This window comes from Melospiza melodia, chromosome 3 (genome assembly GCF_035770615.1).
Source record: "Melospiza melodia melodia isolate bMelMel2 chromosome 3, bMelMel2.pri, whole genome shotgun sequence".
Lineage (NCBI taxonomy): Eukaryota > Metazoa > Chordata > Aves > Passeriformes > Passerellidae > Melospiza > Melospiza melodia.
The window spans coordinates 40,857,645-40,879,492 of NC_086196.1; the positions used below are offsets into that span (position 1 = coordinate 40,857,645).

Genomic DNA, 21,848 nt, shown 5'->3' on the forward strand with positions numbered 1-21,848 from the left:
GGGAACTGTTCTTGGTTATTTCATGTTCTGGTTTTTGTGGCTTAATACGAATAAAGAGCTGTAAGTTGGAGGTCTCATAATAATCTTACTATTTCCAAATATTAGGAAAATTATGGTCTATTACAATGACTGATTTTTGATTTTAAATTTATATCTAACATCATCTACTAAAAACATACAGTTTTCTTTTTTTTTTTTTTTTACTTAGGAGAGAGAAATGTACAGGTCTTGTGGATGTGTGCCGCAAGTCTCTTTGTAAAGCTTTATTTAAGCGAAGTTCTTCTATTTCCTGGCCACATGCCCACTCTGGGCTGATGAAAGCTTTGCACTCAGGAAGAAGGATAAAAATTCCATTCTTTGTTCAGTAAGTGTAAAGTCAGTGTGGAATCTGAATGTATTACCTAAAAACTGAATATAAAATAAATCTAGAACCAAAGGCATGGTGATAGAAATTTTGGATCTAAAACCAGCCTGATTTTATACTAATACAGATTTTTTTTCCCTCTGGCTGTGCACATAAAGTTGACACCAATTAATTGGTATCATCAATTGGTATCATCTATTTACAACATCAGAGTAACTACAAAATTGATTATCCTAGATTTATTGAACAGTAACTATTTACCCAGTTTTGGATTTTCACAATACTTAATTTATGTAGACTGTTAGCATGCACACTAATTCTAATTTGGTGAGATTTTATAGTTATTCATAGTATGGAAAAACATAAACTGCAAACATTTGGACAATGCTAAAACTCATCTTCCTCACACAGCCAAACCAATAGCAGCTTCTGCAAACGAAACGTCATATATTTAAAACTTTTCACTTTATTAACAATAAATTATCTGTGGCATCACCAATCAACAAAACACTAAAGAGACAGTGAGCAGATTGTCTGTATAATGATCAGAAAGGCAACATTATCAGTACCTTCATAAAAACTGGAGAAATGCCAATGAACTTATATACATGTACCACTTGCAACCATATGAACACTGAGCAGAAGAAATATATTTCTTAGTTTCTCCAGTTTTTCTGTTAAATAAGGCAGTAATAAAAAGCACAGCATCACAATTAAATACAACTCTAGGTACTGAGCCCTGGCATACTGCAGTGCTCAGAGGAATGTGCAAAATAAACACCTGGATTTGCACTTTGATTCTTTGTTGTGTAAAATTAAAAAGCAACACAAAGTCACAACTCTTCTTGATTCCATTGTCCAGAAAAACAAAAGCAAAGCTGGAGAATCCAGACTGACAAAGATGTTCTCTCTCAGCCTGTAGTACCATTTGGAATATCTTGAGCATCAGCTAAATGTAGCTTTTGGCTGAAGCAAATCATTAAGGAATAACACTTTCACATACATATAAGGCATGAACAAGACAACAACAACAGAAATAACCAGACTGCTGAGTAAACTGAGTGCTACACTCCTCCAATGCCATCATGCCTTATCAAAAGCACAGTGTGAAAGACAAGCTGAGACATTCAGCTTTATCTCCTCTGTGGGCTAAGAGCACACATTTGTCCAGTTCCTAAGCTCTGCTGAAGTACCTGACCCCAGAAATAAAAAATTAGGTCAGCTCACTCTCCACGGTCAAGCAGTTATAAACCACACACATTTCTAGAAAAAAATGAAAAGGTAATAGAATTCACTTATCAGTGGGACAGATGCCTCTGAATATTGTTGAAGGAATATTACCATGGATGTTTGTTCCAGAATGTCTCAATAAGATGGATGCAGAAAGAGGCTGCTGCTGATGGGTTTTGCCACTGACAATACACTGTGGTACACAAGTGGAACATGGTAGCTGAATAAATCACCAGGTGAAAGAAAAAACCTATAATTACATGTGTTAAGATACAGTCACTTATGTATTGGAAGAACCTAAAAATTGATGCTGTATTATAGTACTAATTTGAAAGCACAGCATCACAATTAACTACAACTCTAGATACTGAGCTTTGCAGTGCTCAGAGGAATGTGGAAAATAAAACACCTGGATTTGCACTTTGATTCTGTGTAAAATTAAAAAACAAACAACACAAAGCATTATCAAAGGAATCTGACTCTTGTAAAGGCATCAGTTACTAGGGAAACACACTGCAATTTGACTACAGTTAGTAATTAAAATGCAAAATAAACATTTTAGGAAAAGGATACATAGATGAATTTAGTTCTTCTAGCTGCAAGATAAATGTAGAAATTATGAGAAATGGCACTTCAGTTAGTCAAAGAAATGCAGCAATTATGCTGGTATGCTGAAATTAACACATTAATGAAGGATATAACTAACAGTTTGGGCTGAAATGTATGAATTCTTACAAAAATCAAACCTACACGGAATTCCATACAATGAGCTAAGTTCCAAATTAAGTTTGGAAATTAGGTTTCCAAATGTGCTGATCTCAAGAAATTTAAAGAAATTTTAACAATTCTGTTTTTTATGGAAATACACTAGACAAAGTGTAGAATGTACAGATCTGTATTCTTTGTTGTGTGTCACCTTCCCCAGATGTAGCAAGATGGACTGCAGGGAAAGTGGTCATAGTTCCCTAGTACATGGGCTGTCCCTAAGCAGGCTGACAGGCTCAGGCAGCTTGCAGCCAGCCTGCTCCACTCCCCAAAGCAACCAGCAGCTGTAACAAATGAAAACAGCTCCTGTGTTCTCTCAGAACCCAGAGGAGGGCAGGACACACCTTGGTTCATTGAAAAGCTACGTTCTCCTCAACTGTAAATCACTGCGCGCACAGGGGCGGTGTTTTCCTGAAGCAAGCTTTGCTGTGGGCTAAGCTCCATGATTTCTGCCTTCCCAGTACTTACATCTGACAGCAGTCTATCCAGGTTGGAATCACTGGCCAGTTTTCTTTTGTCTTCAGGGAGTTCTTCCATCTCCCCATAGAGCTCCAGATTGAGGCGAGCAAGCTTCTCCTGCATACTCCGCACGTGCTCCATCTGCTCTATGGAACATTCATTTCCTAAAACAAGTAAAAACTTCATATAAAGAAACCCAAGAGCAAAAATGAAGATATGAAGATGCAGCTTTTTACATCAGAGAATTTAAACATCAATTTTACCAGTACATTTGCTGTCTTGGTGGTTTCACTATTGAAGTTTCTGTCATCCCATTTGTTGCTGTGTTGTGCTGAATTTACAGTAGCTATCCAATGTTCTCAGAGTTTTTTAGAATGCACGTGCTTTTTCTATATTCTTGAATTTTTCTCTGATTCAGAAAGGCCCTGTATTTTAACTTAAAATTCAGTCAAAAAAAACTTCTTTCCAATTCTGATTTTTCTAAGGGTTGCTTTCTTGAAACAGATGGTTGACATAATGCAAACTTTTCAGGTTCTTTTCTAAAATCAGTGTGGAACTGACACGCTTACCTAACACTAAACTTGCAAAAAGTTTAGTACAAAAAAGTACACATGCATTTTTCTACTTAGTACAAGGGAGAAAAGAATGCAAAAATGTGCAATATTTCTTCAAAAACCTCCATCAACTCTGAGACTATAAAAATACTAAGAAGCTAAGACAGAGTAACCTGGGTAAAATGCAGCTTGCATTGAATTTCATAAAAGTTGTTACCAATAGTCTTAAATGTTCATATGCAACAAAACTGGGTGCTAAAGACAGTTACTTCTTCCTCCATAAATAAGTGATTTTAAACTTGGCATCTTAAGGAAAGGTGGAAGGGATAATGGAATGGCATGTGAATAATCTCACAACACAGACAACGTTACAACGCGACTGCAATTTGAAAATGCAGTAAGATGTATTAATTATGTGGATTTCATGTGGCAGTCTGTCCATGCAGCACACTTGTTTGCAAATGTTACCACTGTACAGCTATAAAAAACAACTATTGTACACGCACAATTCATGCACTTACCAAATGCCTGAAGTTTGCCAGAGTGGAAGTCATTCAAGAGACTCAGAAGTCCCCTTTCCATTTCCTGGACATCTGATACATCTGTGAGAAAAGAATGCTGGATTGGTGCTGCCTGTGCCCCTTTTGCTTCAGCTCCTGGAGGTTTGGCTTTCTCTTTGATTACGCTAAAAAAAAATCGAACAAAACAAGTATTACTTCCTGCTTTCAATTCCACTATAAATTTGAAATGTAAGCAAGTGTACATCTGAGCTTTGAAAATTAAATGAGAAATACATAGTGCATATTTCAGTCACTGCTTTTAAGATAAACACTGGACCTCCAGCTTGTCTGACAAATAAAGAACATCACTATCTCAGCATTTTGATACTGCAAAATGAAGGGTTCCACCAGTCTGCTTGGACCACACATCTGTGATGGCCATCTCAGTAACCTAAAGTGGGCCAGCACTACCCAGCACTGACAATAGGGCATTAGCACTGACAAGACCTCTAAGATCATCAAGTCCAACCATTAACCCAGCACAGCCATGTTCACCACTAACCCACATCCTCAAGCACCACACCCATGATTTTTTAACATTTCCAGGGTTGGTGATTCCACCACTTCCCCAGGCAGACATGATCTACATAAAATCACCCAAAAAGCATCTGCAGGCCAGAGAGAACCCCCCTCAAAAATCATACTGTCCTCTTGTCACAAACATCTGTAGATTCCAACCCGTGTGGAAAACAGCTGGTTATAAGCTTTGGAAGGTGACCTTGCCTCCACATAAATTTTCCTAGAGTTCTTTCTTTCAACCCACAAATAACATCCCAATTTTGTAAATCTCACCATCAAAACCACTCTCCCACTACTCTAATGTACCAAATGAAACTAGTCCATGCCCAAACATCAAATTGCTAAAAATACTCTACAACCCTTCCTGCAAGAAAATCATCCAAATCCCTGCATCCCACACACTTCTCTCTAGGCATAGCACTTATTCAGAGCACCAAGTGCCCACAGGAACTACATGGATGAAAATTAAAAACCATGTTAAATCCCTGTGAACACACAACCAATATGGAAACTAAACAGGCAGCTACCAGTGAGAAGCAGCATGTTCCTTCTCTGACCCAGAGACAGACAGACAGACAGACAGGCTGCATCCTAATACAGTTCAGGTAGGAGACTGTCCTGCAGCCTTGTGATGAATCTATTCAGAACTGATCCAGTGAAAAAATCTCAGCCTAAAGATTTTAATTTGGATACTATGGGATATTAAAAAAAATCGCAGACTTAAAAAAGAGGCTTTATTTAATTAGTGAAGATAATGGGGTTTAAAGCACAGTAAGGCCTATCCTTCCCATGCTCTGCAAATTCTCTCTGTCTTATGGGAAATAACAATTCTTTGTCCAGCCCAAGAGCTTCTGTAGTCTATAAAACATCATATAGACTATATGTTATAGAAACAACCAGCAGTCCAACAATCACCATTTCCAGTTCAACTCAGAGCAACTCAGTTTAGGTTCTGCTTCAGTTTCAGACTTAAAGGTTTGTACTACAGGCAGGTCATCCATTTTTCTACCCAATTCTGATGTGTAATAAAATAAACTATTAGTCTTTGAGAACTTACTTCATTGGATTCTTGCAGTAAAGTGAAAATTAATTAAATACTCTTGCTCCATTATCACAGCAGCAGTTCATCCTCACATTATTATGTCAATTACCTCTCCCTGCTTGATAAGTTCAAACAATTATCTGTATTAGCACTGCTTGGTAAGTTTAACAATTGTGCAAGAATGGCCAGAACTTACAGCAAAAAGGACATTTTCTTCTCTACACAATCTTTTGGACTGCAAGAAATTAATTTCTAGTAAATCCCAGGATAATATTGAGACTTGAGTAGATTGTTCAGTCAACTGAAGAAGCCACCAATTTATAGCTCATTAGTATCTACTAATATTTCCCTCTAAGTATTAACACAGTTTTCCTGAAAAATAATGTATAGACTTACATTGCAGAAATTAATTATTTATCAGGCCAATACTGCATCCTTCAAACAGACTCTCTGTGCTGATGCTGACAGTTCTGTATTTAATCTTCAGCTAAAACTCAGAGGTCAGTAAATTTTCTGCTGCCTCTCCCCAGCTAACATTTCCCTTTAAAATTCCTCTTCCTTTATTTATGTACTGTGTCTGCCACAGCCAAAAAACTCATTTTCTAACATGCAGGTAAATTAATGTTCTCAAACTGAAACCAACTTATCATCAAAAAACCACAAACTATTCTGATGTGGTACTTTCTGAAGAACTGAATGTCTCTCTTTACTCAAGACACTCCCCCAGCTGAGAGGTCCCCAGTCACAAAACACCTGGAAATTCCAGTTCTAGCTCATCCTGTTCAATTTATGTCCTTCATTTCCTGCCACAGTTGTCAGTTCCAACCTCGCAGTCATGTAATATTTTATTTGTTCCTCACAGGTGTACATCTGGGACTCTACTATTCCCACATGATGCCCAAATCTGATCACCCAACTCATGTCTTTCACCAGGCACATCAGGCTATACTCTGCTTCAGCTAAATTGCTGTTGGTATGAGTTTAGAGCATTGTGTAACATTCCAGTAAGTTTACAAGAAAAGTGTAGAACACCTTCCTTTGCTATAAAATAACCACTATATTGCATTAAAAATAAATCATGTTGCTAAAAAAGACACATCATCAAAACTTCACAAGCCTGAAGCTCTTCTGTCACAGCCAGTCTAAACAATCTTTAAACTGTCTCAGCATTGCCAAGTTCCTGGCTCTCACTGCCTCTAGGTCTGCAAATGGCCCGAGCTTACCGTTTTAACTTTGGTTTTTGTACGGCAGGCTGTGGGGCAGGGTTGGAAAAGGCTGTACTTTTACTGACTGGCACTGAGCTTTTCTTGGAGTTAGCAACCTGAGCAGAGTGACTGGAAGATGATTTGGGGCTCCTCCTCTTGATCTTCCTTTCTTCCATTTCTTCCAATTTACTACATCTAGACTAATGTCTTAATAGGGAAGGAAAGAAAGTGAGAAAAAATCCATTAAAACTGGCATTCACAATAAAAGCAAGTACAACGACAGCTCGTGGAAATGAAACTTGTAGTTCCTTCAGAGATGAGCAGTCACTCATGTCTGAGAGCAGGAGAACCCAGTTTCCAGGAGAAGCTGCCCGGCCTCCTCGATGAGCGGAAGGGGCAGGACTTAAACCCTCCATCCTCCAACAGGTACCTCCAAACGATCTCAAGCGCTGTGTGCCGTGGGTTACGGCTAGGGAACACCACGAGTGCTCGGGCCCACGGCAGGCAGAACACCGACAAGAGCCGTGGAACGGCAATGCCGCGACCCACCCGTGCCACAGCACCGCCTCTGCTGCGGAAACTCAGCCGGTGCCGGCTCGTTGCTGCTGTGACGCAGCTGCTGCCCCACACTTGCTATTGCTGCCCCACACTTGCTGTCACCGCCGTGACACGCTCTTTGTTATTACGCATTGTTATCACTCCTACGTTATCCGCCGACGGGCCCGGCCCAGCTCCGCACGCACAGCCCACCCGTGGGCCGTTACCGGGCGCTCCCCCGCCGCCTCCTCGCCGGTGACGCGCCCCTGACACCCGTTACACCCCGGAGGCGGCCGAGGGCTCCCCGGGCACGGCGACGGCACCCCTGGGCGCCATCGCGGACCCGCCGCTGCCTCCCGGGATGAGGAGACCCCTGTGCGCGGCCCGGGCAGACGCAGCCGCGTACCGCCGCTTCACTACCGCGGAGGCTCGGGACGCGGCTGCGCTCCGGGAGCAGCGGGAAGCGGACGGAGCCCGGAGCCCGGAGCCCGGAGCCCGGAGCCCCGCCGCGGCGCGCCGGCCCCGCCCCCTACCTGAAGGAAGCCCCGCCCCCGGAGCGCGCGCGGAGCCGCGCGGAAGCAGCCGGCTCGTCCCGGCGCGCGGATCACGTGACAGAGGGACGGCCCGGCCCGGCGGCGGCGCCGCGAGGTGCATTGTGGGAGTCCCGCCCCAGGGCACCACCTCCCCCGCGGGCGGACTACAGCTCCCAGAACCCCCCGCGGGGCGGGGCCGCGTGCCGGCGTTCAGTGGTGGTGACGGCCAAGGGCTTCTCCCGAAACATTTGATCCGAGTCCACGCATGTTAAAACACGCTGGCAAAAACCACCGCACTGCCGACCTGGTCCTTTGCCCTGCTGACGCCGTGCGGTAGCGCTCTGCCTTCTCCTCTGCCTGTAATTAACCCCTGCTCTGTACTGAATCGGCCTCAGCTGCTTTTGGTCTTTAGGGCTTCACTGAGCACCGGGCACCTCAAATTAATGATTTGCACGGTACGGAAAATCACAGAGTTATTAGGGTTGGAAGGCAGGGTCTCCTAGAGCAGGTCACACAGGAACGCGTCCGGGTGCGGTTTGAGGTCTCCAGAGAGACTCTGCGACCTCCCCGGGCAGCGGGTTCAGTGCTCTGCTGCCCTCGGTGTAAGGAAGCTCTGCCTCGTGTAGAGGCGAAACTTCTTGTTTGACTTTGTGGAGCCCCAGTCAGGGGCCTGACTCATTTGTAGCCTTTATTACCTGTGTTTATTAGCAAAAGTTTACAGCCAGCTGAACGGTGCTTATACAGGCGGTAGCTGAGCCCGCCGGGAAATGATCCTCGGGTGTTCCAAGGCATCGCTATCCGCAGATGGGGTCAGCAGTAGGAATTGTCCCCAGGAGGACATGCTGGAAGAACTCAGTATATTCACATGGAGCTATGTGGACTAGGAATGCTGCCGGTGGAGCAGCAAGTTCCAAACGACAAGAGGACACAGTATTAAACTGAGCCAAGGCAAGTTTAGGTTTGACATTAGGAGGAATTTCTTCACGGAAAGGGTGACTAGACATTGGAATGGGCTGCCCTGGAAGGCGGCGGAGTCACCGTCCCGAATGACTGTTCAGGCGAGACGGGCCGGGGCACTGAGTGCCGTGGTGAGGTTGAGGAGGCGGTGCTCGGTCACAGGCTGAACTCGCTGATCTCAGAGGTGTTTCCCAACCTCATTGTTTCCGTGCTCCCGTAGCCCTGGAGGGTGGAGCTGGGAGGGGAGCGGAGCGGTCGGCAGAGGGGCCAGATCCCCCCTGGCGGCAGCGCGGGCCGTGCCCGGGCCTCTCGGGGCCGCGCCGGCGTCACCCGCAGGGACAGGCGGGACGGCCCCGGCAGTGCCGGTCCCCGCCCGCAGGGGGCAGCGCCCGCCGCCCCTCCGGTCCCGCTCCCAGCTCTCCCTGCCGCGGCACCGCGGGCGGGAACGGGTGTCATGGACAAGGGGGACCCATCCTTGTCCCCGCGACAGATGTGACCGGAACGGCTGTCGTCCCAGATAAACCCTGCTGTCACGCTGAGTTGGATGCCGCTCTCAGTGTCATTTCCGACCTGGATTTCGGTCCTGAGCCGTTGGCGGGCAGGAGCTTAATTTTCAAGGCAGGCAGTGTAATTAGCAGGGTGTGCCTACCTGGCCTGAGTAATGAACGAGCTCAGCCCCACCAAGTCTGTTTCCTGGTGCTGTCGCTATTGCGTTTCTGGTCATCGCTTCTCACCTCAGTGCTCCCTGCCGGTCGTGGCTTTGTGGACTTGAATGGTCGGCACACCTTTCCAACCCATGGCTGATAGCCTGAGCTGTTTTCCCCACGTGACAGTAGCTTGTGGCCTAGAGAAATGAGCTTATCAGCCATCTCTGCAACTTGTCAGCTTGAATTTCTCAAACCTGCAACGAGATCTTATTTTTGACTTGAGAAGCGTGTTGTTCATCACGGTATGTTTTGTGATGAAAACTCTCAGGCATCATTCACACACCCCCTGTGAGGGGTGCTATAATCTGCATCAACCACAGTGAAAAAACATTGACAAGAAGCTTTACCGGTGTTTGCAAGTATGGAGCTACCTCATGACTTAACAGGAGTGTGGTACCTAGAATGCATCCTTGTCTCTGTCTAAACTATCCATGATACCAGGAGAATGATTCTCCAGTTGTACCTTGATACTGAACCTTTTTATGGACCTTGAATTAGACCTGATGAGCTATTAAATAGCAGTGTCTCATTGCGACTTGGATGGTCTCACCGCTGCAGACCCAAAAGGGGAGATTGTCTGTCAAAAGCAGATTGCATTTGGAGTGGTTCTCAGGCGAATTACAGGGACAAAATGTCCACTGAAGGTCACCCTGTAGTCAAAGTAGTTCCTTCAGCAGAACACCGTTTGGGTCTGAGGAGCTGGATCAGTTCTGATACATTATGACCAGTGTTGTTGCAAGAGGTGTGTGATATACTACTGATACACTGACAGCTCACTTGTGGGAATAAACAATTTGAGGGTGTTTGCAGGTAAGCAACTGAGAAGAAAGAAATTTATCTCTGTGAGGCTGGAGATGCATTACACCAAAAGGCAGTGGTACAAGACTTCAGGGACAGGTAGAGAAGCTGAAACAGTTGATTCTGTAATACAAAGGGCTTCTGATATCTGGTTTGGCATGCGTTACAGGGAAACAAGAGCTAGCAAAAGTCACACGGGCTGTGAGCCAGACACAAATCCTCAGTCACAGGGCTGCCCAAATAGAACCCTCATTTGCACACATACATATATGTGTATGCATATATATATATAGGGGGCTACAAAAAGCGGACAAATTGAGACTTACAGGAAGATTTCTGCAACCATTTGGGAATTTTGTGTGAGATAAATACTGCTTCTCCATGGTAAGGTAGAAATGTTGGTAATGTTTGTGTTCATGCAGCTCATTTCTCACATGCTATATGAGCAAGTAAATGTACCTGCCATGCAGTTGGTATATAGAGGTGTGGTTTGTTTTCCCCGTGTGATTAAAGGTGTTCTGTTTGGATGGAAGGTGGCTGGGTGTCCTTTGTTTTTACCACAGCAGTTGAAACAGAATGACTGATGGTCTGCTTTTAAATAAAGGGGAAATGTTTCCATCACTAAGCATTTTTAAAATAAAATTGCTTTCGTATTCAGGAAGCAGTTGGATTCCACAGTTAACTCTGCTTCAGTTTAGTGTCTCAGTAGGAGGGAACAAATACTACAGAGAGGACAATAAATTTTAGCAAGCAGGAAATATTTTGCTCCAAGTGAATTACTTATCCCTGCACACTACACCACATTAGAATTATTATTAAGGTGCCTCTGTTATTTTTATATCTGATTTAACAGAGCCTACAGGGCAGATAATTGGAAGACATCAGATTTTATGTTTTCATAGAGAAAGTAATTCAATAGTGAATAATTAATTTCTTTTAAAAGATAATAGTAAGTTAAGAGCAGAGAATTAAAGGTAGTATGGTCTTGATTTGTTACTAGAAATCCTGTTGCAGATAACACTAGAATCAAAGTTTGAGGGAGAAAAAAGGCATGTTTGGACTATCTCTATCTGAGATTTTGCATAGTTTTGTATTGTGATAATGATTCATGGTCCAGAAAAGGCTTTTTTCTTCCTTTGAAAGACTGCTTCTTTTTTTCTGACAACTCCACCATGCGTTACGGTGATACCATTTGTTTGTAATTGTTGACTGAAATGCTCCAAGGGTAACAGTGTTTTAATGGCAACAATGTTATTGTTAAGGCAGCAAATTTAAAACTTAATTGACTCTGATTTTATTTACATGTATATCGCCTTACAAACTAGAAGCCCACCTTTGAAGATGCTTTGAAGAAGAACTTCAAAGAAGTTAAGTCTGTACTTTGTATTGAGATGTGCATGCAAATAAAATCAGATTCCTCTTTCTGAAAACCCTATTCAGTTAACATGAGATGGCAAGTCGGTTCTAAAGGCTTCCAAGGCAGTGATGAAAGCACTGGGTTCTTTAGCTTCTATAATTAATTTCAGGTGTATTTCACATGTTGGCACCTTGTAGTCATGGAATCCTGACATTGCTGTAGCATCACTTTCCAGAAAAGAGCATGATCTGGGACAAATCTGCCCATAGGAAGGAAAGTACTTATTGCTGATTTGTGAGGAGCAGCATAACAAGGGGTATATGTATCTATCAGCCAGATAAACATGCAGAACAAAGCAGCAAAGTTGAAATTACACATATAACTAATTACCACTGGAGTAATATGAATGTAGAATTGCGTGCATTAGACACATGTACTCTTTACAGATGGGTGATGGATATGCTCTCATAAATGTGACTGAAAATACGTCAACATGTATACTTATATTGATGTCTCTCTCCCCACACAATCATTATGCTAAGGGATATGATCATATATAAGATCATAAAAATAATTCAATTTATGTGTTATTATTGATCAGTTTCCACATCTCTAGCACGAATAGTCCATTGAAATCAGTACTGTTACACCAGAACAAGCAGTTTAGAACCTCCACTAGTATTGTGTGCTTATGAAGTGTTCTGATTGCAAAAAATCAATACTTGATTGGCTACCAAGACATTAAATACATTACCTGCTTTAGAACTGAGCAAATCTTTTACCTGAATGTGGATGAAGAATAAAGGACCTCCTTGGTCCAGCAGAGTGGTGATTCAGGCACTCCGGACATAGTGACGAGGGAGAAAGGGGGGAGAAGGGACTTGCTGAATCCCTTGGAAAGCAGCAGTCACCCCAAGAACTAGGCCTCTAAGGGCCAAATGTCCCTGAGCAGCCCCACCTGTCCCCCACCCCACTGCCCAGGAGTCCAGGAGCCCCAGCTCCTCCCCATCAGCTCAGCCCGGGGACTTCGGTTCCCGCCTAAGCTAAGCATCTCCAACTCTCTCTTCAGCAACTGGATGGACACCTGGAAAATTATTTTTAAAGAATGTTATTAATATATCCACTAATTAGTCTGGATTTCACATTCACAGTATCATGGAAGTAATAGTGGTTGGAAAGCACTTCTGGAGGTCATAGCAACATGAGCTAACTCAGTTTGTAAGAGACATCATGAGGTCTGAGTCAAAGCAGGTCAACTCTGTGCATAGACCAGGTTCCCAGATTTTATCTAGCCTCTCTTGAAAAACTTCTAGGATGAAATCTGCACCAACATTCTCTAGCACAGCCTCCTCCTCAGAACAGGGCTACTGCCACATCAGGCCAGCTGTGTCTTTGTCTGGCCAGCTCTCCAAGAATGGAGACTCTACAACTCCTGCTGACAATTTGTTCCAGTAGTGCATTTACTATGCTGGTGAAGAAGCTCTTCCTTACACAATTTTTAGTTGATAAAGAACATGTTAATATTTTGTATGGGTTCAGTAGATGTAGAAGATATTGTACAGTTACATTTACCTTCCTCTAAATATTTAAATATTTGTAATATGCAATAAGATCCCCAATGAAAAAACACTTTTATACTGTACTTTAGTTGTTTTAGCAATCCCATTACTCCAGGTGGAAAAGGAAGAAGGTTGTCATTGGCTCTGCCAGCACAACCAATATTTCAGGTATAGTCCCAAACCTAATAAAATTTTTCAGACTCTATTAGGGATGTAAAACTAAGATTATCCATAAATGCAGTTGTGGTTCCCTAGTGCTTAATGTGTTGTCCTTTTGAATTATTTCAAAATGGTTTCCATGGTTTTAGATGCTGGCATGTTGTTAAAAAGAGTATGGTTTTCTGAAGGATAAGTATGATAGCTGATTTCCATCTCACACTACAGACTTGCTTGGATGATACTTATTTACATGTTAAAATATATTATAATCAAATAATTCCATCTACATTATAATAAAATAATTCCATTTCACTGATTTTATAGTAAAAACCTTTCTCACAGGACTCAACCCGTTGATAGACATGAGAAAAGGCTGGATAATGTGGCACCATTCCTGCGAGCATGTTCAGTAATTGACAACAATCAACTCCATATAAGGTTTTAAAATAAGTTAAAATAAACCTTCAGCAAATTCTTCCCCCTTGGACATCCTGCTGAATTATTTTTGCAGGTAGTCACTGGGCTATTCGCTGTAAATAGAACAATGTTTACAATCACTCATATTATCATCATGGTGTTTACAGAATTCTATGAAAATCAGCTAAAATGAACCCTTGTAAACCAAAATGGGGAGTAAATTCTAGAAACAAGACCAGGTCAGAAAACATGTGATAAAAGGTTCTTCTTCTCTACAGGTGGAGATGTATTATGCAAAGTGTGGTTTCTGATGTATATTATAGAGGTAATACATAGAAAGGACTGCTGGATTTTATTTAAGGTAAAATTGGTAACACCTGTTCTTGGCAGGCACCTGCTCTTTTCCACTTTTAAATATTGAATAATGTTAATGATTGATTTAGTACAAGACAGAACGTGCAGCTCATATCACAGAGATCCAATGCACATCCTTTGTTTTCTGTAGCCTGTTTTTTAAGCTGTTCAGTAATTTATCACAAGAGAATCATAATGGAGTAAGACCTTGCAAGCAAAAAAAGCCCAATAGTCTTAAGGCCACAACTGAAATAAAATACTTGTTTGGTTGTTTTAATAATTTGTTTAAGTGCCTACAAAAATGGGTTTATTTTCTTTGCCAGTGTTTACACTTCATGTCAGTAAGAAGAAACTACTATTCATATTGTCTCCATGAGATGCCACTGAACAATATTACTAGTACAGAGTAACCCAGGCATGCCAGGGAAGGTTGAGTAAATAAAGTTTAACTTTTCAAAGCAATTTCAGCCTCACCTCCACAAACATAGGCTTGAGGACATAATCACCTGTACACACCTCTGAATGTCATGGGCAAGAATCCCAATGGTGTGAGACTCTGTACAAACTCAGGGAGCAAATAAACACAATTCCTATCACACAAACACTAAACCAGATGGATACAACACAAAATAGGAAAAAGGAAATGTAGATTCCTGTAGATAACCTGTATTTACATGATCCACCATGTCAAAGGTTCTGCTGGCATTAAGGGCAATGATGAATTCATAGCTTACAGGAAAGAATTTGTAGGTGATTTTTTTGGATGGATCATTTGGCTTAAAAGAAAACTGGTCAAACTTAGGGTTTTCTTTTTAAGCCACACAATACAAAACTATCCCAAATATGTGTGGGTTTTTTTCTTTTTTCTTTATTTTTTTCCCTAATGGCAAACTCCGTATCCAAAAGGATAAGCCTCATTTGGAAACTTCAGCTCAGGAAAATCCAGTAATTTTTCCAAGTGGGATCCGTGAAGATTATGCCTTCAAGAACTGTGAAGGCAAGCAGCTAGCTTTCCTTTACTGAATGTGCTAAGAGTATGAAATACAGCTCTCACAGTTATAGAAATAAACTTATATTCTAGAAATAGAACTCAGATTATTATCTTAATATCGAAGTAGAATTGTGAGGTATTTGCAGTCTGCAATTTTTCCTGGTCAGATTTGTAGTTGGCCTCAAGTAATTTCTCTGTGTTGTTTAGAAAATTTTAATCCCTTCTCCCTCTATATCTTGGTGGCTTAGTACAAATACAACTGCTTCGATGTTTTAAGAGCACCGAGTGACATTTTTTTCCAGGCTAGAAGATATGTTACTGAGAAGTTCCACTGACTAAATATCTGTTCTCTGAAAACAGACATTGGAAAGCACGTTTGTAATTTCAGACTGTGTTTTGTTAGACATATACAAATGCAGAACTAAAAACAAACACAAATCCATTCCCTAAAGAGAATAAGTGTACACAGAAATATCTTTACAGAAAACTGTTTCCAAGCAATGCAGACACTAAACAGTATTCTAAAGTTTTCTTTTTAATATGATTTTACTCCAGTAACTCTAATTAGCAAAGGAAAAATTAAGCATCTGAAGCATTTTCCTTTGCATTGGAAATGCTAAAGAGGAATAGCAGATAAAATTCTCAGCTCCAAACAGGACAACTGTGACAGTGGGCACCATCCTGATGTAGGATAAAGAGGGCCTTTGGAGAAATATGTTTAAGGCTTAAATATGAGCCTTTAAAATAAATCAGTGATGGAATACAGCAGGCATGTGAGCAGCACTGTTTCAGTGACGGCAATTCTTTATAGACTAATAGTTAATTACAGTATGGTACAGTAGATATTTGTCAGAAGAATTCTACTTTAAGGTTTCCTTAAATTAATTGTAATAGAATAATGGGTTTACATGATACCTCTTTTAAAGGGATATTAATAAGCTCCCCTTGACTATTTGGAAAGCATGGCAAAGAGTTATAGATCTCAGTGGAAAATGACTGACTATATGGCTTCAGTGGGTTGTGGATCACAATGATTGTGTTAGTATTTGAAACTGCAGTTGCAGCTGTCAAAGCACAGAAAACTGACACAGCAAAGAGACAAGTTGAAATCATTGTAACACCATTTCTTTGGTTTTGCTTGGGTTTTATTTCTTTTTTAATGTGTATGTACAGCCAGGGATTAAATATTCAAACTTCTGGAAAGAGACCACAAGGGTGAGTCCCGGGAGGAAGCTAAATACAATCAACTATTTTTTTCCTTCTGAAGAAGCTATTCCTGAAATACACTGAAATTCTTTAGATTTTCTTCCACCTCATTTCTAAGAAAAACTAAGCAGAACATCTTTAGCTGGATTTCACTGTATTTAAAAGTTGATTCCTCTGATATTAAGCAAAGCATAATATGTTTTTTTCTTGAACTAAGGATTGATTTTGCTAGAAATTATTAAAACTGGGCATGTTCATAGTTCTCTAAGGAATGTGTACTCTGCCAAATCTAAAAACACTTGGAAGAGAAAGGAGGTCTATCTTGCATACTGTGCTACATGTTTTTTACTGATTTATGAACAACTGATGCTTAGTTTGTACAGTTTGTTGGGTCCATGCAGTGAAATAAAAACAGCTGCATTTATTACAGCAATCACATATTTGGTACTCCCAAACTTCTGGGAATATTCAAAGAGTTGTAAAAATCCTAATTTTCTTTGCCCTCTCTGTTACTCTCAATTTATTTTATATTTATTTTATATTAAAGCCTTACATTATATTTAAAGTAAGGCTTTAGTTTGTATAAGTTAGATATTTTAGTAGTAATGATTCTGCAACAACAGTAATTCAGGTCATTGGCACCAGTTGTAAACAGTGGTAGTGTCATTGCATAGTTCATAGAAAATACAAAGGTGCCAGTTGTCACAGGTATTGCTTTGAGTGATCCTTAGCTCAGCTACTCCAAGTAGCATAGACTTTACTACTCAGTGTAATTTCTACATAGCCATAATGCCATCCATCTTACAAACAATTCTTTTGGAATATGAATATATTTTATTCTACTTTATTGGCAGTATGCCAGTCTTCGAGACTGACTTTATAGATAAACAAAACCACCAAGCTTTGCAGTACAAACACATTGCATTTCATCACAAACATCACCAGGTAGATGAAATTGTGCAAAGGAAAATAAACAAGGCAGCCAGAGACCTTTAATGATCTATCATAGTGACAAAGTCTTCCCAAATGAATATTTAGGAAGAAAAAAAAAGTTTTGGCCTCCTGTAAATATCCAGAACATTAATAGTATGCTAAATATATTTAGGAAATATTTTGTCTTTTTTTTTAATCTGAAAATGGAAAGGGGTGTTTAGACAGTGGTAGAGTTTCTGATTTCTGCAGATTTCTGCACACTCACTATTATAATTTCCCCAGTGACTGTTTCATCCATGGTGGAAGTCCCAGGAACAAGTCATGCTCGCTCACAAGGAAGAGAATGGGGGAATCTGTGCTGGTTGATAGAGGGTTCATCGTGCCCTGCGTTTTTTCAGTGACCAAATTCTGCATTTTGTTTATGAGGCAGAAGCTCAAAACTCATTCATGACTGACTGGCCTGCCATCCATTTGTGTTCATAACTGAAATGAAACTGGGTAGCATCTTGTTAAAAAAATGTTATATGTATAGTTTAAAGAAGTACTTCACTGTAGCTGTAGTCCCTGTTGGTAGGGAGCTAATACCTAAAGAGAAATTCAGTTCTGCTTTGGTGACCAGCACAGTCTGCATGTTTAGGATGCAATTGAGAGCCTTTTTTTCCGTTGGATGTATTGTTTACCCTGAGTCCTGAGGCATTCATTTGAGATGATAATCAGCCCTGTTAAAATAATACAATTTCATCTTGTTTGATGGAATGTTTTTTTCAAATTGTTTTAGAGTTTGGTACAATATTTAGTTAGTGAATCAAAATGTAAACTGTGTAATTGCTTCAAAGGACACCAAATATAATACAATTAGAGAAGACATAAATGTGGTCAGTGTCCTAGATAAATAAAAATTATATACAGAACTTACACAAGCTTTCAACATGATCTGTTTTCATTAAAGCTAAGGACAGCAGCAAATTACTTTGGTCAGCATCTATGAAATTTCCATATGTTTATTCTGATTTTCAGTTGATAATTCCTACAGCCTTTGTTTCTCCAGATGAAGGTTTTCTTGCACAAATAATGACATCTGTATTCCTGCTGTACAGTCACTGGCTTTTGCATACCTGCAGCTATGAAACTCAGTAATAATTATTAGTTATACATGAATTGGATTAGATATAAGGAAGAAATTTTTCATGGTGAGGGTGCTGGGGCACTGGAACAAGTAGCCCGGAGAAGCTGTGGATGACTCATCCCTTGAAGTGGTGAAGGTCAGGGTGGGTGATGCTTTGAAAAACCTGGTCTAGTGGAAAGTGTTTCTATGTTATCAATGAAAAAAATGTATCAGAAGTTTGTGTACTATGAAGGAAGCGGAGGAGCAGAATGCACTCTGTTAGGAGACACAGAAATGTCTCAACCAAATGAAGAAAATTAGCATGGCAATTCTGGGAGTACTATTTTTGACCCATTGAGATAATTTTTCAGCAACTTGGCTTCTCTTTGGGGAGATACAGGTTGGGATTGTTTCCATTTTCCAAGAATTGAAGTCTTAAAGGCAGGTTGTCTCTGAATTCACACAACCATGGTGACTGGCAGTCTTTTTTTTTGCACTCTACTCAACTGAACACCAGGACCAAAAACCTCTGATGATCATTTGAGTTCTGAAGGGATTGTTATGCTACAGTTGTATTTTCCTAGGCTTTATGATCTCTTGGAAGTGTTTCTATTCACAGTCTCAATTGCCTGTACTGTTCAGCTCCCCTGAGCATGATCCAACACACTGCTATGTCTCGAAGTGCAAAGAGTACATTTTCCTGCAATTTTTTCTCAGCGTGTCAGCTGCCTCTTTTTATGCAGCAGAGCTGCAGCTCTTCTACACTGATGACTTCAGATGCTTGCAGAGCAAGCTTCAGATCACGCATCTGTGAGCAGGAATGGAAGGAAGGAAGCAGGGGTGGGAGAGCTCCCCTTTTAGAGGCAAAGAGCTGTTGCACGCTGCTGGTGTGCAGTTGAATCATATCCTCAGGCCATCACAACTGCCGCTTCCTCCACGCTGTCATTCCCACTGCAGCTAGCTTTGATTGTTCCATTGCACCACTGGTAGCATGGCTTTTATCCAAAGACAACTCTGTACGGATAGAAAAATGAGAAGGGGTTTGAGAGGTTATAGGCAGGCTGAACACAGCGTGCTGACTCTCACACTTCTGTGGATAGGCAGAGTGCTGTGGCACAGAAAAGCTCAGGCCAGCTAAGCAGAACAACCCAAGGTCCAAACCACAAGCTGGACAGACTCAAAGAATAAATTCCAGCTTAATGTTAGGAGTGAGAAAAGAGAAAAATCACTGGGACTGGTGCAACAACCACTAACCTTTAAGAAAGTGCTCAAGAAAATACTGAATTCATCTATGTTGAAAGTGTGAATACATCTACTCAGTTCTTTGAATAACAGGTATGAAGGTGTTGGAATTACACTACTGCCTTTGTTTAATGTTGACAATAACATGGTGAAGAAAATTAGAAAAATGCAACTGCAGAATGCAGAAAATGCAGATCAGTTCCAGGCTTCAGGTAAGCATGTGATCCAGGCATATACCAGACAAGGAGAGCTTGGAATTCACAAAAGTTGGAAATTAATAATGTTCAGGAAAACAGGACCTTGTAAGTAACCTGTGTCAGAGAGAAACCTGTCATCATCAGAGAAGTTCTGCTATTAGTTTTAAAAGAATATCCACAAGATTCTTTTTCTGGACAAAGAAGGTCTTTTGGGCTATGCTGAATATGAACTCAAGCACACAAAAATACCAGTTCCTGATATTGGTAAGCTAGAAGAAAAGTAAGGATTGAAAGTTCTGCTGCATAGTCAGGCAAAGTTGATCTGTAGTAGTAGTGTAGAAGTTTAGAGAAACCCAGCAAAGCAGATATAATTTTTTAGCTGTAATTGATTCTATAATTTGATATTTATATAATGCACAAAAAGTATGTAGTCATGAGGGAACAGACTTTATTGAGAATCATGTCATATCCCATTTGTTGCCTATCTTATGCAGGTTTCCTTGAAAAAGGTTTTCTGCTAAGACGAATGACTACATGATGATTAAAAGAGCCCAGTGACCCAGTAAGACTGAAAGCATCCACATACTTTTGGTTAACCAAGAAAGAATAAAATGTCAGAACTTTTCTTGCAGAATTATCTCTGTTTTAAGCTTACACCAAAGTTCTACAGCTCAACAGCTAAAGTAAGTAAAAAATATATAAGCTGGCTATGTATCCAGGACATTGAGCTTACTTTCTCTGCTACAAACAAGAGCTCATTGGAGCTGCTCTGGGAGTGACCAAGAAATTTCCTCCTCCATTTCTGCAAGTTACACTGTTGTTGTTTCTGTGTATCCATTTTAGTTGGATTTTCTGAGCCTACACAGGCAAACAGCTTCAATCTGTGGGATAAAATACAATGGATGAGCTTGGTGATCCATCTAAACTCCCCTCTTGGCACAGAGGTACAATTTCAGGAAGAGCTGCCTGATGTTACATGGTTGGCCCTGTGACTTTTGTACTGCTCACCACTTGCTTCTTAGAGCCCAAAGGAATTGCAGAAGTAAGCCAAGGGAAGAGCAGTGTTCATTCTGCAGTGGGTGATGAGTAAGTCCCACAAGACTTTTCTTCTGTTTCTTGAAGTAGAACATGAAAGTTATTAGGTCTTTAATTTGGTAAATTAACTTGAGGCTTAAAATGCCAAAGGATGAAAGCTACAATTCAGACATAATGAACTTTCCAGTGAACTTGAACTTTGATTAAAAATGTAATAAATATTGGTTTGAAATATTTAGTGGAGTCTCTGCTGTCCTTTGATTTACCTTTCTCCTTTATCTCTCATTTTTCTATGCTCTGTTCCTCTTCTGAGAGGGTCTCCCACTCCTGACTGAGGCTGTTTGGAGCTGTGAGACCCAGAGCATGGGGTCACAGCTATGCCAGGCAGGGTGGCTGTGCAAGTGGAAGTGACTGCTGCCCACTGGCCTCCTTCTCCAGTGGATCCAGCTACAAGGAAAGCAGGCTCTTGCTCCCACCAGTTACACAATTGCCAAAAATGTGCACTGTGTGGGCAGGCAGGGCCATGGTGAGCTCACCCAAGGACAGGGCTGGCTCCCCCACGGGCAGTGTCCTGCCAGACAGCAGGGACAGCCCCGGGGCTGTCACCTGCTGGCCAGTGGTGCCTGCCTTGACTCAGTGTCCTGCAAGAGATTTACAAGGGTCAGGAGCATCCTCACAGCTCTGCCAGAAAAGGAAACATTTTCCAGTTTTAACCTCTGGAAACAGACGATGTGCATGGCTACCTGAGGGAGATGGGGTGTCCCTAAGAAAGTCTGTACTTCCGCTGAATGCAAAAATTTTAAATGCTTCCTTTTTAGCATGATGAATACTTTAAATCCCCAACTCTGTAAGTATTTAAGCTTCATTTTCTTTCCTATGTCCCTTCTTTTAGCACAGAGAGAAACAACCTTCACTGGTTTCAGTTAACCTATCTCCACATTTCAGTCATTCAATATTTGCATTTTTTACACTTGTTTTCTTTTCTGAGTATTTCATGTGGTAACATCCCATCCCAGAAAAACAGACCATATAAATTAAGGAGAAAAAAGAAGTATCATTCTGG

The 21,848-nt window shown here is 41.2% G+C and overlaps 1 protein-coding gene across 5 annotated transcripts; it reads right to left on the minus strand.

Moving 5' to 3' along the window:
* Positions 1-588: 588 nt before the first annotated feature.
* On the minus strand, positions 589-7,858 carry CCDC28A (coiled-coil domain containing 28A). Of its 5 annotated transcripts, XM_063151444.1 has the most exons (6): positions 7,642-7,742; positions 6,717-6,905; positions 3,894-4,057; positions 2,828-2,982; positions 2,168-2,190; positions 589-1,330 (listed from the first exon to the last, which is right to left on the minus strand). In XM_063151444.1, the coding sequence occupies exons 2-6, from the start codon at positions 6,872-6,874 to the stop codon at positions 1,276-1,278; spliced, it is 555 nt and encodes a 184-aa protein (XP_063007514.1). In that variant the 5' UTR covers positions 6,875-6,905; positions 7,642-7,742; the 3' UTR covers positions 589-1,275. The 5 variants fall into 5 exon arrangements, with proteins under 5 accessions (XP_063007514.1, XP_063007515.1, XP_063007512.1 ...); XM_063151445.1 differs by lacking the exons at positions 589-1,330; positions 2,168-2,190 and adding an exon at positions 2,221-2,265 and having other exon boundaries at positions 7,642-7,744; XM_063151442.1 differs by lacking the exons at positions 589-1,330; positions 2,168-2,190; positions 7,642-7,742 and adding an exon at positions 7,769-7,858 and having other exon boundaries at positions 2,717-2,982.
* Between the last annotated feature and the right edge of the window lie 13,990 nt (positions 7,859-21,848).

Coding starts and splice junctions, on each gene's coding strand:
- CCDC28A (XM_063151442.1), bottom strand. CDS start 6,874: ATGGAAGAAAGGAAGATCAAGAGGAGGAGCCCCAAATCATCTTCCAGT. Junction 4,058..6,716: donor CAAAAACCAAAGTTAAAACG/GTAAGCTCGGGC, acceptor ATTTTTTTTTAG/CGTAATCAAAGAGAAAGCCA. Junction 2,983..3,893: donor TGGCAAACTTCAGGCATTTG/GTAAGTGCATGA, acceptor TACTTGTTTTAG/GAAATGAATGTTCCATAGAG.